The 17,288-nt window shown below is 39.9% G+C and overlaps 1 protein-coding gene across 4 annotated transcripts in view; it reads left to right on the top strand.

The window, feature by feature from the left end:
* plekha1b (pleckstrin homology domain containing, family A (phosphoinositide binding specific) member 1b) overlaps positions 1-5,649 on the top strand; it is a 44,284-nt gene extending 38,635 nt beyond the window's left edge. Inside the window, exons 12-13 of one of the 4 annotated variants that reach the window (XM_084134855.1) lie at positions 970-1,040; positions 4,163-4,515. In XM_084134855.1, coding sequence (XP_083990981.1) covers positions 970-1,040; positions 4,163-4,370 — 279 coding nt within the window. In that variant the 3' untranslated portion in view covers positions 4,371-4,515. Of the gene's footprint in view, positions 1-969; positions 1,041-4,162 lie in introns of all 4 variants that reach the window. The other 3 variants (XM_084134856.1, XM_084134857.1, XM_084134854.1) reach the window with 3 other exon arrangements.
* The last annotated feature ends 11,639 nt before the right edge of the window (positions 5,650-17,288 follow it).

Genomic DNA, 17,288 nt, shown 5'->3' on the forward strand with positions numbered 1-17,288 from the left:
TGTCTGTCTGTCTGTCTCTCTTGGGCTTTTCACACTTAAAATAGTTAACCCTGGGTCATTCTAAATCCTGGGTAAATGGAATCCTGTGTTATCTTGCTTCACATTTCACATCACTCATAATTTACCTAGGGTTAACAATAAATCCTGAGTATTTATAAGCTGCCGTTTCACACTTTACATTCTTAAACCCTGGGTTAACAATCGTATTTTTACATTTGTGGGTACGCGATTGGCTGCCGGTTGCTAAGCATCTAGTCGCAACATTCTAACACTGAATCGTTTCCAAAGACCATTAACCTTATGTAGCCCCGCCCATTTTTAGTGCTGCGCTCGTTGTCTTTTGTCTTCCGGTTTGTATTTTCACTGCGATCTTATGTATTTATGAATGAACGGCTCATTTTAAAATCTTCTGACATTTGTTAAGACATCTGCTATAAACATTACAATGCTCATGATAACTTTCGTTTACTCTACAATAAGTAAATCCATTTCACCAGCTAATTACTCCTCGACAGCGATGCCATAGAAATATTCAGAGCTACCGCAAAAACGGAAGTTCAAAGACAATATTCTAAAGATGGCTGCATGCTTGTTTCTCTGGCGCATAATGTCTATAGAATAACACAAGATGCGTCACTCGTATTGTTTTGAATGGGGAAAAATGCAACACTCAATATGGCGGAATAAGTCCCGCCTTCTAAATAAGAACCAATTGCTGATTGGTAAAGTCATCGCGTCACTGCAGCTGCCGTTAGAAGCTTCAAATATGAAATTTAATCGTAAGCTTGGAGAACTTGATGTTTCCCCATTCAAAGAGATAAGAGCTGCACTTGCATGCCCGAGATGCATTTCAAAGATGGCCGGCGAGTGAAATTACTTGTCTTAACCCAGGGTTAAGCGCAGTGTGAAAAGCCCTTTTGTCTCTTGTTCTTCCGTGTCCGTGCCTAATGAATGTGCGCTGTGTTGCAGATGCGTCAGGCCAGACGGCTCTCAAACCCTTGTATACAGAGGTATACATCCTGCAATGGTGAATGCAGCACGTATGTGTTGAGATCAAACCCCTCGCGCTTTGTCCCTGTTTGTTTGCACTCAGCCCCCTGCTTAGAGTTTAGAGGCTTGTAGACTTTGAACAAGATCTGAGCAGGGTAGAGCTGCCTCACCTAAACAATCCAACCTCGCAGACCAACCCCGCACTCATGCTAGAGTGACCTTTGACACCCATCATCCCCATTCACTCTTTTAATATACTTTCGGTACATCCATACTAAACATCTCATCCACTCATCTGATTACCCACACTTCTCTCTAGGGCTCAGTAATGCAAATATTTGGTAATGGTGATTTACAGAGAGACATTTTAATGTCATTTACTAGAGCAAAAAAACTAATTAAAATTTGATTATTTTTTTTAAATATGTAAGTTAATTTCTTAATATTTTAGTATACAGATGAAAGACAATTCTGTATGCAAATAGAATGCCAGAGACATTTAAGCCGCTTTTCCACCGAAACAACCATTCTCATTGCTTAACAGTTCCATTCCGTGCCGATCCGGCCCAGCCGGTACGGATATGGTTTCATTTTCCACTGTGGGACTGATGACGGAGCTCTTTGGAATGTAATACAAATGCGTCAGTCGTTGCCTTGTTAACACAAGAGTTTACAGATGGTATGAGATGTAAAATAGCGACAGCATTATGGAGGATGATCAAATATTTCTTTTAATTTTATTATTAACTCATGTTAACTTCGTTCAAATAACGCGCTTGGCCAGCTATTGAGAAACTGGCCGCCAGGCAACAGACAAGTGACCAATCCTGGTCACAAGTGGTGATGTCACTACACGCATTCTACCTGCCGTGCCGAACCAAGCTCAAGTGGAAATATAACTGAAATCGAAAGGCATTCGTTGTAGAACACTGTTTGTAAGTTTAGGTCTTTGATTATTTGGCTGGAATGGCCAAATTATCATAATCATTAGCAACATTTCTTCCTCATATACTGTACGGTATATATTATCTTCAACATATCAAATCTATATCGTATTGTATTCATTATATTGAACCCTAACTCACATTTAACTTTACTTCTACTTACTTACATTTTACAATCCATTTCATAACCTCACCTGCTTCTGCTTTTACTTTAAAACTTTCTTTGATGTTTGATGTTACAGGGATCTATTCTAGTTTTGGAATGTCAAAATCTTAATACTAGTGAACATAGATACAAGTTTGTTTAAGTAAATTGTAATGCATGGTGTGACATGAAGATATGAGAGAATGAATCTAGCACATTTTATTGGACACAAAGGTTTTTACTATTCACCAGTGTGTCAATCAGGCTGACATCCAAAACAGGAAATAGCATAATCACGGCATAGATCTTTTTTCTTTTAAACTGAATAGGCTCAGCATAAATTGAATGGATTTTGATATAAAATAAAACAGCAATATGCAAAAAAAAAAAAAAAATACTGTTTTATTCTACATAATGGCAACCATGTTGAGGTCACATGACCAGCCTTGAACCAAGTTTATAAACACATATTTTAGATGAACACACCTAATGAAGATGAAACAGCCAGCAAACCATACATAAAAATGACACCTTTTTAAGGATAATTCAGTAAAACATGTCATAATTTACTCACCCTCATCTTGTTGATTTGAATATGCGTGAACTGCCACATAAGACAGCAAGTCATACAGGTTTGGAGTCACAAATGATGACAGAATTTTCATTTCTGGCTAAGCTATCCATTGTGAAAAAGAAGTGCACTCAATTGTATTGAATGTGCACTTGTAGTGTACTTAAAATGTTAAAAGTAGATTTAAAAAACTACTACTAATATAATATTAATGAAATTAAGTGTTTTAAAGAGAGTACTGTACTGTTTCTTAACACACTTTTAAGTACACCTTTAAAAGGTGAACTTTGCAATAATGTAAAATTATGCAAATAATGTCACGTACATTTTAAATCATTGTTGTAATAATCTTTGTGCCATCCTTTAAAGAAATACACTTAATTTGATGTGTTATACTAAAGCACATGCAAAATAATTGGTTATAATTTTATCTGCAGTGTGTTATTTGATATTTCATAGTTTTAAAATATATTTTAAAATATTTTAAATGTACTAAATTGCAACTTCAGCACTGCAAATGTGTAGCTACAAATATATTTAAAAACATGACACACATTTTAATATAATTAATTATTACATTAAAGTATATTTTAGTTTACCATAAATGCCTGTCAGAACACTGAAATCATATTTCAAAGACTGTAGAAGTAATTATATAATTACTACATACAAATATGTACTTAAGTCCTACTTAAGTTATATGAGTATAACTATAATACATGTTTATTTAATTCTAAATAACATTTAAGCAATTAAGTGCCTGAAAACATTACATTCAGTTTGCACTTAAGTATTCTTTTAAATATTTTTTTTTCCATAATAAGTACTCTTTTTAAAAGTATACCAAAGTGTACTTCTTTTAACATTAAGGCCTTTTCACACCAATACAAACGTGTGCCACGAAAATTCAGTCCTATTTTTGCATACGGAAAAAAAACGACAGATGGCTGAATGAAAATGTAAATTCACTCTCAGACAGTATGCATGGAAATGTTCGTGTCAATCTGAACAGACGCATTAACAACTGTTAAAATGCAAACATTCGACTTGGTCTGAACAGACTATTAGTTTTGAACTTTTTATGTTGAATCCTTGTCCTGCCTGTGACTTCCTCTTTTTTTTATGTTGAATCCTTATCCTGCCTGTGACTTCCTCTAATGCCGTTTTAGCTGATGTCCACCTCTCATTCTTTCCTTTCAGAGATTAAATGTGACACTGAGACACTAACAATCCAAAAACAAGCCCATCTTCTGCACTACCAGCTGTCCTGTTTCTGCTATATCCCAGAATGATCTACAGCCTGCCACTTGCTGTAACTTTCACTGCCACTGTTTGCTGTCGTGACCCATGTCCTAAACTGTACTAAACTTCCTGCTGTACCTCTTTCTTCACCTGCTCCTTGTTCTTGAGTTTTTGCTCCGTCTTCCCTCTCTCCCAAAGCCGTTTTCTCTGACCTGACTTTTGCTGCAATCTAGCCGTGCTGTTTCTATAACCGTTACTCAATCTCTGCAGGAGCACGCTGAACCCACCTCCATGTTCTACTACAGCGAACAGTGTCTCCCAACTCCTCGCTCACCCCTCCCCACTGAACTCCATTACCCAGAATGCCGTTCCCCATCGGGCCCTCAGCATGGCGTGGGAGGGGCCAGACCTGAACAGCTTGCCGCCCGGGGCCCGAGCTCGCCTTTCGCTCCAGGAGACGCCCCAAATCTTCAAGTAAATGTTGATGACTCGTCGCCATTGCAACGGAGGAGCAAAGCAATGCAGCCTCCGGTTTCCCCTAAAAATAAAGAGCGGCAAGTTACCGAGGTGTAACAATGTACTTGGTATATTACACACTTTACAACAAACTATTAACGTCAAAAGCAGAACAGGGACTCGAGCCCAGTGCATCATGGGATATGAAGGACTATGGAATTTGGAGTTTTCCGTGGTCATTCTCAAGCCTTTCAGAAGATGTGTACACTATAATACAGATTTATAAACCAGACAATTTGTTAAAGAGGCTATATGGAAGAATTTACATGTATTAATCACTTTTTTATTTCCTATGTTTGAACAGCTTGTAACCAAACTTAAAAAACGAGACCTTCCCTGATTTCCTAGGTTGTCTGCGAGACAGAGCATGTGAGCGGAGTGGAGCGGGAGCGAGCGGGGAGCGGGAGCGGGCGGATCTTGGACAGAGCGCAGAGCGGCATTTTTAAAAGGACGGAGCGTCGCCTTATTTCCCCCTCCAATTTCGCTCCAATTTCGCTCAGCTCACACCACCAGTCTGAAGCATGCTCAGTCAAACCTAAACCAGGATCCATCTGTCTTGCATAGTCATCAACAGTAGACTATGTTCAGTCAAAACTCGGCTCAATAATGGAGTTCAAAACGTAGGCTACTTCAAAAAGGAAAATGAGAAGTCACACAGGTGTAGGCTACTATTAATATAATAAAACTAACAATGATAATGTGGTACAAGAAAACGAATGTGGAGACATTGTTTCAGTCAGCAAAGATTAATTTTGGAATATCAAAAGACACATCTCTCGAAAACATGAACGTGAGCTACGCGAACACGCTGGGAAGAAAACAAAAGGTTAGCAAATACGGTAACTTGTAACAAAGTGTAAATTAAATATAGCGTAATATTCAAACAAATTTGTTTTTTCATTCAAGTAGACCTAATGGTTCGTTTTATTTAGCTGAATTTGTGTCGTCCGTAATAATATTTATATTATTAGGACCATTTATTCGTTTAATTTTACAGCAGTTTGTGTGTATGGAAGCCAATTTAAATTTTAATCGTGCGCGTTGCGCAAAAGTTCACTTATCAAAATTCTGGCCTTATAGTTAATTTACTTTTAAAAAATGTATGCATATTTTTGTTTATATAATTTTTATTTATATTATTAGGCCCATTTATTCGTTTAATTTTACAGGACTTTTTGTGTAGGTTATATTCCTTCTTACATAGGCCTGTAATTTGAAATAAAACATTTCAATTTGAAAAATGTTGTTACTCATTAGTTCTTTAGGAGGTAAGGCTGTGGTCTAAGCTAAAAGTGATATAGGCCTAGCCTACATGTAGATTTTTTTCCTTTTTTGGAGCGAGCGGGGGGCGATTTGAGTGGAGCGCGAATTGAGCGCTGAGCGATAATGAGCGGAGCGGCCTGATGTAGCTTTGAGCGGGGGAGCAGAGGGGTGAACAGTTCCGTGAGCGATGAGCGGAGATTCTCACCGCTCCACTCCGCTCACATGCTCTGCTGCGAGAGCCTGTAAACTGTTTTTGTATGCAAAGGACTGGGAACGTTTTTGCTGGGAAAATTAAAAGGATGTGACGTTTAAGCCAAAAGTATACTTAGGCCGTCCCCATCCTGCAATGGTCCGCACACTGTCCATGTGATGTCTTTTTCGTCATCAGGAGGGTCCGCAGACGTCCACGTGCAGCCCACGGACGGTGCACGTACTATAGCGCATGGGCGAATGTGTCTTTCCACACTCATGACTAAAGGAGTATACTTTCAAAGCGCATCTTGTGGACTGCTGTTTTTAAGTGCTCAAGTCACTCGCACATGCGCTGTTGTACGTGCACCCTCCGTCCGCGGACCCTCCTGATGACGAAAATTACGTCTCATGGACAGTGCGTGGACCTTCGCGGTAGGCGGACGGCCAAAGTATACTTTGGGCTTTACGCTCACTTTCTTCTTTTCTATGACGCATGAAATAAATGCTTATACAATGTTCAGGATAATGCTGAAAGAGCTATTCTGTACTGTTATATCAATGTGTCATGCAAAGACAAGGGATTAATTCAAACTGTAGTCTCACATAGTCAGATCTATATAGTCCATAGTCTCAAATATAGGCCTACTTAATAATCAAACTATCATAACAGTGTAATTATTAGGGGTGTGACGAGACACTTATCTCACGAGACGAGACACGAGATTGGGTTCACGAGAACAAGACGAGACAAGATTTTTGCACAATATTTTATAGAAATCCTCAATGACAAAATTCATGACTGGAAAAATAGTCTGCAGGTGCATTTTGAAATGTTTTAACTAATAATCTTGTAATGAATGTCATTTCAGTTCTACTCTGAGTATGAATTATCAAATGCATTGAACGACAACAATATACAAGCACTTTAAAAGGTTTTGCCACAAACTCAGCTGACTGGCTTTTCTCTTTTATGATTTCACATGAGTCTCTTCAGATTCCTCCTTCCATATGTAAAGCGCGTTGAGTACCCAGAAAAGCGCTATATAAATGTAATGAATTATTATTATTATGAATTATGAGTTTCCAGAACTTCTGATTGAGGCTGTGTGTGACCTCCTAATTGAACTCTTCCACAAATTGAACATAGAAATAAAAACGGTATAAATAGTGCAAGTGCAACCATAATCAAAGTACTCTCTCAGTATTCAAAGTGCAAACAGAGACCAGAGACACAACTACACAGTCCAGAGATAGGTTTGATATTTGGAGACATCAGGGAGCTTGCGTTTTGCTTTCACTTTTAAATTCGTCATCGTGCGTACTCCGTAGGGGCAGTGCTGAGCGCGCATTCTACAAGATATGGGGCCGTTCACACAGAACGCATTTTTGCTTTGTAAAATGCGAGATGCTGGCAGTGGAATGGGGAAAAAACTCATGGTCTCGAGACGCGTTTTTTAAAAGTTGAACTGGTTTTAACTTGAGCGCCGCGTTTTTAGAATCTTGGCACGATATCTTGTCACACCCCTAGTAATTATTAATTACCTCAATTGTCCACATGATGCCGGTGAATTGCAGTGCTTGTGCAAACATATTTACATCGCTAGGACAAAAAAGAACTTCGCTGTGAGTATATCAGGGCATTTAATCATATTCAGTCTCTTGTACATCACATGTGCACGAGTGCAAGCATGAGCAAGAAGTTGCTGGCTGCTGTTCACGTAACGGCCACCGGTGTCGCTAATAACAAAGGTTTCTGAATTCTACATATAGCCCCTTTTAAACAAAACATTGATATCAATAGCCGGTAATTATTTTCCCGTTATGGCCAATAAGTGATATTATGGCAGATATTATAAATCTATTGTGTTTTTCCACTTTTTTTCCTAAAATACTATGTACACAAAGTGAATTCACTTGTTTCAAGTGAAATCAGGCATCAAAACACTTAACGTATGGTCGAAAATATGGATGTTTAATACTTTTGCAAGGCTATATGGTTTAAAATGGAAAATATATTGTTTGAATAAAATATTATAATAAAATAATAAATAAAATAAAATATAATAAATGGTATTTATTTAAAAAAGAAAAAAAGATCAACATGTCATAAGTTCTGGTTATTTGAATTATTCTGGTGCTTTTACATCCTTTTTGTTGGGGTACAAGTTTAGGCTTTTTCCTATAGTAACATATTCCTCCTTTAGAGGCCATTGATCCTTGGTGGTCTTGTTTATTGTCGATTTAATTTTCTTTTCTTTTTTGAATGCTTTATGTATAAATTGAATTGGACTTTGTGATAGTGTTTGACCACAACATCATAGAAATAGCTTTTACTGATATGTTTCATAATGCTGTAGAGAATGTTTGTGTTGTTGTTATATTTCAGTGTAACATACTGCCATTCTTATGGCGAGTTAAAGCTCTCTTTTTAGTGGCACTTATGTTTATCAGATGCATGTGAACGCATGACTCTATATTTCTACACAGAGAAACACTCCAGAGATGTTTGATAAACCGGTTAGGCAAAACGGTTCAGTTTGTTAACAATGCTTAATCCATTACACAGTCTATCACAGACTAATGATGAACGGTAATTTTTCACAATCGAGATAAATATTCATTATATAAATGTTTTTTTTGAGTTTTCAACTTGAAATGTATTTATGTAGAATTAGCAGAACATTAATAAATGCTGTGAGTATTTTTTTATTGTTAGTTCATCCTAATGCATTAAATATTGTTAACGAATTGAACCTAAAGTATTACCAACAAAGCACAGGTATCAGCAAAATCCAGCTGTATGGACCCTTTTCACAGACTGATCATGCATTTCCACAATTATTAACATTGTAAATCTAATTATAAGTTTTTAATATAAATCATGAACTGTACTTTGTGTTGCCTTGGCAATAAATGACAGAAAATTAGTTGCTGATGCGTGAATGTTTCTACAATAGCTGAGGAGTAACGGCAAATTTTCTTTCTCTCTTCTGATCATTGTAATCAATCTCGTATTTTTTTCATTCTTTTTCTTTTTTGGAAAGTCATAGAAACACTATTATTTAGTTTTTTTCTTTTGCTATTGAAGCAAATGGGAATGCAAAAATTATATTTGTTTTAGTTTATATTCGCCACTATAAAAGTTTACCCAACCATTACGACTTCCCTGGAAATGTGAAAAGGGTCCATATGTTAGTATTAGTGTGAATGTAAACAGATTCAGTGACTCCTATGATATATACTGTATGTTGTTTGATTGTGGATTCATATGCTGCACCCTGTTTTTTTTTCTGTAATGTATGTATTTGTCTTGTATTTGGCTGGAAAAATGATTAACTTTTTTAAACGAGTCTAAATAATGTCTTTGCTTATCTTTTAAGGTTAGGGTTTGAGTCATGGTTAGTCTATAATAATTATAATAATCAACTTTATATAAATATAAAAACAAAAGTATTGAGATGATTGTGTGTGTGTGTGTGTGTGTGTGTGTGTGTGTGTGTGTGTGTGTGTGTGGTCCAGGTATAGCTACCCGACGTTACGAGGAAAAAATGTCCCCACAAATATATCCAAATTCCTTGTCCCTGTAGGGAAATTTTTTGGTTCCCATAAGGAAAACAGCTTATAAATCATACTAAGTAATGTTTTTTGAAAATGTGAAAATGCTGAAAGTTTTCTGTGATTGTAGGTTTAGGTGTAGGGTTATGGTTAGGGAATTGCATATACAGTTTGTACAGTATAAAAATCATTATGTCTGTGGAAAGTCCCATAAAATATGAAGACACAACGTGTGCGTGTGTGTACAGGTTTGGCTATACTTGTTAGAGCCAAATGTCCTCACTTTATAGTAAAATATTATGATGACCGACTAGTGAGGACATTTTACTGGTCCTCACTAGTTAAAAAAAGATTTTTATTTAAATATAGTGTTTTGCGCATGTGTCTGTGATGGGTAGGTTTAAGGGTTTTGTTAGGCCATAGAAAATATCATTAACCTGATTTAAAATCAATGTTAAATAATAGACGTTTTTTGAGCACCAAATTAGCATATTAGAATGATTTCTGAAGGTTCATGTGACACTGAAGAATTGGCTGTTGATAAATTACAGAAATAAATTATAATGAAAATATATTAAAATTGAAAACCGTTCTTTTAAGATTTATATTTTTTTGCAATTATTACAGTATTTTTAAAATGTATTAGGAAATTAGGCAGAAAATATTAAACATGACTATGCATTATTAGCAGATATTTATTTGAATACAATAGGCTACACTACAATAAATTCTATAATGTGAGCCTTATGCATGAATCTGTATTCTGAGCGAACACTTTGACATTTGCAAGGTGTCTAGTCCAGCAGCTGTTTGCCATTGTTACCTTTTCAATAAGGAGGTAAAATTCATGACACTAAAATATTCAAGCAGCTGTGAGGGAAGTTTGCGTGATACAGTTGTATAGGCTGACTTCCAACATAAAACTGTGATTATAGCTTGGTAATATTTCCAATATGGCTGCACGGTGACTCAAATGTTAAGATGTCATCAGCAATCCAGTTCTCTATTGTAGATCAGTGCTTGAGCCCAGGCTATGTATTACAGAAACATCCTACCTCAGAATCATATCCTAACCAAATTTCACTCTCAGTTTACTGTAGAATGGATGTACTAGTTCCAGACTGTTCATTAAAGTAGAGCTTTGTGAAGCCTGATATTTGGCTCCTCGGTCATTACTAAAAATCCAGTTAAGATCAGCTCATTCGGATTCAAGTCCAGGCTGAGAAGATTTTAATAATTTAGATTTACATTACATGGTTTAAGTGACCCAATTCCATTTTTTTTCTCCCATGTGGCACAGATAAGATATGACTCACGAACGTGTAAATCAAGAAAAACCTTGAGACACCAATGTTTTACTTGACCTTTAAAGATGGTGCGGAAAGCAAAAGCTTGTACAGTATTATCATTTCGTCTGCGTCCATTGCAAACCGCGCCATTTTTACTTCCTTTTCAGCCTAAGCTTTTCCAGGTCAGTACATCTACCTTGGGTTATTTCGCCAAGTGTATAATGTAAATGCAGATATCAGATAAAGGGTCACTTTTAAAAGACGTAAGCTGGTCGTCTCCAAAAAATTCGATACAGTCAACAAATCGAAATTGGGCATCAAGACCTGCAGTGTAAATGTGGTCTTATGGGTCAGAGCATAGCCTACAGTAAAGAAAGCATGTGAATTCGCCACAGAAATAATAACATCGCTGCGAGATCTAGTGAGAAGCATTCAAATTTCTCCGTTATTACCCGTATATCTCTATAAGATCAAACAGCGCTGCCGTGGAAACCAGGAGAAACATTGTGCCATGATTACGTCCACAAATCAGAAACATTCACGATGGATTTAATGTAGTAGGCTAAACACTAACTGTCACCATGGAAGTTTGGCAGGAATAAAATGCTTTCAAGTACATCACATATATTTTCTAGCACTTCAAAACTCAAATATGATCATATATTTAAATGTTATTTTTAATGTGATGACCAAAACATTATATTTTGTTCATCCTTCAAAGATTATACCCCCATTTATAAAACTAAAAGTTTATAGATGTAGGGGGGAAAAAACACTTATTTAAAAATAAAAAAGACATTTAATTTCCACTCTCAAATATTTATTTTTTAATCGTTTTGCTTTTGAATTATTTCGACATGAATAAAATTGCAGTCCTCACATGTTAACCTGGAGTCTTGCAAACTTAAAATAAAACTAAAATAAAATAAAATAAACCGTTGTTTATAACTAGGCTATAGCCAATAATAGCCTACATTTCATTTTTTATAAGGAGCGGTTTTTGTTTTATATGCTGCTAAGAAGACACCCCAGAAGATGGGTCAAGTATAGCTCCATCATTGTTCAAAGTAAAAAAATACAAAAATAAATAAAAATCAAGGGAATTTCTCTGGCATTTCTTTCTTTTTGCTGTATCGAAAACATACCGAACCATGTCTGTCACCACTGTATCCCACTGGGCAATACCATCATCCGTTAAAGAACTTCAAAGATTCCTTGGTTTCGCTAATTTCTATCGAAGATTCATCAATAACTACAGCTCCATCAGTGCACCCCTCACTTCAGCGCTGAAAGGCCGGCCCAAGTCTCTGTCCTTGTCACCCAATGCCATCGAGGCTTTTCAACGCCTCAAAGAAGACTTCACGACCGCTCCAATCCTCGCTCATCCCAATCCAGATCTTCCATTTGTCGTCGAGGTTGATGCATCATCCACAGGAGTTGGAGCGGTCCTATCTCAGCGGCAGGGTGAGCCTCCCAAACTCCTTCCATGTGCCTTCTTCTCTAAAAAGCTGTCCCCGGCGGAGTGTAATTATGACATCGGTAACCGGGAATTGCTTGCTATCAAACTAGCCCTTGAGGAATAGAGGCATTGGCTGGAGGGAGCCAACCATCAGTTTGAGGTCATCACCGATCACCGCAACTTGGAATACCTCAGAGAAGCTAAAAGATTGAATCCTCGTCAAGCCCGTTGGACCCTCTTCTTCACTCGATTTGACTTTATAGTCACCTACCGACCTGGGAGTAGGAACTGCAGAGCAGATGCTCTCTCCCGTCTCTATCATCCTTCCACCGACGATCAGACTCCGGAACCCATTCTCCCTCCAGCCGTAATCCTAAGCCCCATCCTCTGGGATATCGATGAGCAGATCGCCCAGGAGAACCATCGCCATTGTAAGGCCCGTGAAATTGGTCCAATCTGCCGGTTCGCCAATACACGGGGAAGGTCTCACGTGTTCTGTCCTTACTCGTGCAGAATATTGGTTGGTTAAATTTACAATACATTTAGTTATGTATTCTCTCGTTAATTCATCTGACTCCATAAATGAAAGGGTTTAATAATATCTGTGCCTCACTAAAAGTGAGCGAATGTTTGACTATTCCGTTTAACTCTTCAATGAAAATAATGTCAAAGTCAGTTAGAATAATCAAATGTAACAATTTATTATGTCAGGTAAATGTATCATGCCAATTTCATAATCAATTCAAAGATAATCGATACAAAACATCAAATGCTCTGGAATAGAGATAAGATGCAAACCCAACATTTAAGAAATACGTTAGGCTGAGAGATCTACATCTCCCAGCCTAACGGACCCATCTGAAATACAGAAAAAGGCCCCGATCTCCCTGCTGCAATTCCTTAAATAGACAAACCTTTTACCTGGAAACATGTAACAATAGAAATTTGCATGCAGTGGTCACATCTTCATGGGGGTGTGGGACCATTTGCTTAGAGACCACCTTCCTTTGTAAATCAGTTATCCATAAGCTCTTAAAAACCTTATTACCTTTTGTTTTATCTATCTGGATATGAGATATCTGTACCAGTCGCACTGTGACATTTTAAATGATACCAAACATGAAAATACTCTGTGATAATCATTCACATTAAACTATACATTTTCTTGGGTGATTTCAGCTGTTCATCTGAGCATGAGAGAGACAGGGGTGAGGGGAGATGGAAAGAGATGTAGATTAGATGACTCGGAGGTGAGACTTTCGTCTCAATGGTGCATGAGAGCCAGTTCAAATGCTAATCTCCAGAGAGGTCCTTTTGTCCTCTCAGGGCCTGGTCACCCCCAAAACAGACTGTCTGGAATTTCCTAATTTATCAATTCTTACACCATCCTGCTCCGCCGGGAGGTCCAGAAGGGCTCACCTACGTTCCTCAACATCTGCGTACTGCCCTTCTGGACTCAGCTCATACAGCTCCGGGCTCTGGACATCCAGGTAGCAAGCGTACCCTCTTGCTCCTCAATCAACGGTACTGGTGGCCGTCCATCTCCAGGGACGTTTCCCGTTACATCAAGGGATGCTCAGTCTGCGCCATCACCAACACTCCCCATAAACTACCTGAAGGCAAACTTGTACCACTACCCATTCCCAGACGTCCATGGTCTCATATCGGTGTGGATTTTATGACCGATCTTCCTCTCTCCGAAGGAAACACTTGTGTACTTGTCGTAGTCGACAGGTTTTCCAAGGGATGTAAACTTATACCCCTACCTGGTCTTCCCACAGCTCTTGGTACTGCTGAAGCTCTATTCCACCATGTCTTTCGTAATTTCGTAATTCCTGAAGATATAGTTTCCGATCGAGGACCACAATTCATTTCACGTGTCTGGCATGCCTTCTTCAAACTCCTAGGAGTTACCGTCAGTTTATCATCTGGATATCACCCACAGACCAACGGCCAGACTGAGCGGAAGATCCAAGAGATCGGACGCTACCTGAGGACCTACTGCCACCAGTACCAAGACAGCTGGAACCGATACCTCCCCTGGGCAGAATACGCCCAGAACTCCCTCAGACAGCACACCACCGGGCTCACCCCCTTCCAGTGTATCCTCGGATATCAACCTCCTCTCTTCCCTTGGTCGGGTGAGCCCTCGGAGGTTCCAGCTGTCGATTTCTGGTTCCACCAGAGCGAGGGGGTATGGGACTCAGCTCATGTGCACCTCCAACAGGCAGCGCGGAGGCATAAGGATCAAGCGGACCGTCGGCGAAGTGATACTCCTCAGTACCAACCAGGACAGAAGGTGTGGCTTTCGACGCGGGACATACGCCTCCGCCTGCCTTGCTGTAAGCTGAGTCCTCGATACATCGGACCTTTCACCATTCAGAGACAGTTGAACGAAGTCACCTACAGACTCAACCTTCCACCTCACTATCGGATTGCACCTTCTTTTCATGTCTCTCTCCTTAAACCTTTCACTGATCCTGTCACTCCTCTCCCTACAGATGTATCCGCAGAAGATGTACCTCCTCCTCCCGTTCCTGTGGAAGAAGAGCCCATCTACCGAGTTCGCTCCATCATGGACTCCCGGCGGCGAGGTCCCCGTTTGGAGTACTTGGTTGACTGGGAGGACTATGGACCTGAAGAACGTTCTTGGGTACTCCGTGACGACATCTTAGACCCTACTCTACTCACTCAATTCCACATCGACCATCCTGACCGTCCAGCTGCCAGGGGTCGTGGTAGACCTCGCTGCCGGCAACATCCCTATTCTCAGCCGTCAAGAGCCGCCTCGGGAGGGGGGGGTACTGTCAGGATTACACCCTCAATCAGTACTCAATCACCATCATCATTCACTCCGCCTACTCGTTCACTATCACCCGAGTTCTAATCACCACCACCTGGATCCCATCACCAGCTCACCCTTCATAAACTGCACTCAGCCCTTCATTCCTCGTCTGGTCTCGTCTCTGCATGGACACACAGACTCACCTCTTGATTCCTGATACTTACCTGAATCCCCGATCCTCTTCAGCCTGCTGCCATATGCTTCGGATCCCAGTCATCATCACCTGCAAAAGAGACATTGTTGTTCAACAGCTAAGTCATCATAAACTATCAATAATCTGCTTACTCACCGTTATCTCTGGAACCGATCCATTCTGCTGAATAAAGTACATTATATACTTACCTTCCTGTTTGCTTCTTGTCTGAAACCTGACAATACTGTTGTTTATAGCCTAGGCTAGGCTACTATATTTTAATCAAATAAATGCAGGCTGGGTGAGCACGAGAGACTTATTTCAAAAACATTTAAAAATCCAACTGACACACACACAAGTTTCAAGTTTTGAAAAATACAACAACAAACAGTGATATTGTAAAATATTATAACAATTGAATTTATAATTATATAGGATTATGTAACAGTTCACAAAATTCACGGTGCGGTTCAATCGCTGTCTGTTGCATTGAGACTCTGGTATGGCTTTATTTTGAAATTCTCGTCAGCAAAATAGAGGGAAAACAAACAATATTGACAATATTGTTTATAAAATGTAACTCACAATGTTAATTTATTGTTAATTTAACTGTCCCGTTCCGTTCGCCTTACATACTTAATAATCGTGACGTAAACATTACGTCCGCCAATAGCAGCGCTTAGTAATCGTGACATACGCCAATAGCAGCTGCAAAGCAGAAGCATTGTGGGAAATACCGACTGTTTTAACGAATAAACGTCTCCGGTTACTATCGTAACCTCGGTTCCCTGAGAGGCGGGAACAAGACATTACGTCATTGACGTATATGGGAACTCCCTTCCTCCTCATTTTCACTGAAATCTTATAGGCTAACGCCAGCTGGAGACAGCTGGCCAATTGACGCGAAACATGCAAATGCTGACCGGTCCGCGGGCAGTATAAATAGCATGGGCGCGACAATTACGTCAGAATCAAGAGCACGGCGGCTGGCGTAATGTCTCGTTCCCGCCTCTCAGGGAACCGAGGTTACGATAGTAACCGGAGACGTTCCCTTTCAAGGCGGTCACTCCGACATTACGTCACTGACGTATATGGGAACTGTATAGAATCCCGCCGTGAGCGCAGTGAAGATAAGCCCTGAACGGGGTCAAGCTACACTCCCACGAGAGACAACAGTTCTAAGCCAGCAGCGCCGCTAGGAGCACTCGAACTGATAGGCGAAACTAGACCAAGAAACGTCTGTTCCGACCTACCAAGTTGCATATCCAATGCAATGAAGCGAAGGCTGCACTGGAGGGCAGCACAACACCATAAGCACTCAAGCACAAGAGTTAACACAGTGTCGACGGCAATAGCGGTGACAGCTGCATAACCTTATAGCCATACACAGAGTTAACAGTACATTGAAAACTACTGCGTAATGCGGAAACAGCTATGTAACATTATAGTCATAACACAGAGTTAGCAGCAATGGTAACTCTGCATAATGCAGACTACTGCACAGCTGGTGGTAACAGTTCATGAGTACATTAATAAACCTCGCCGAACCCACGACGCTATAGGCAGTGCATAAAACTTGAAACCCTGGCGAACGTGTTCTGAGAAGACAGCTAGCATACCTAAATCCCGTAGGCATTAAACCACATTGAAAAGCGTCGAATTCAGTGAGAAAGTCTCAGTCCCTAGTACCATCCACCAAGCACACAACAGCTAGTCAGACTGCTGCCTAGTGGTCCACGTACATCCGCAAAGCCCTTACAAGGCCAACAGCACTCTGAGCATCAGCATCATGTGAGGCTGACGGCTCAGCAAAAGGCGGGCAGGGATCAATCTGTGCTCTGAACGGTGTAAGCGTCTTCGGAACGCAGCTTGGTATCGGATGGAGAGTGACGCTGCAGTCACCAGGTCCGAGACAATGCAACATCATTCAAGTAGAATGAGCGTAGGTATCCAAGTGCTTCGCTGGGGCGAGAGCAGGTGGAAAGGCCATTCTCAAGGAGATCTCTCAGCACTCATTAAAGTGAAGTGTCTTGCTCAACTAAGGACCCAGCAGCGGACACAAGAAGGTTCCACAGCTTGGGGCTGGGGTGCCAATCGTCTGTAGAAGCAGGACCTTCCTGAGGGGGATTGTCATGGGGGAGCCC

Source organism: Abramis brama (assembly GCF_963993115.1).
Source record: "Abramis brama genome assembly, chromosome: 14".
NCBI lineage: Eukaryota > Metazoa > Chordata > Actinopteri > Cypriniformes > Leuciscidae > Abramis > Abramis brama.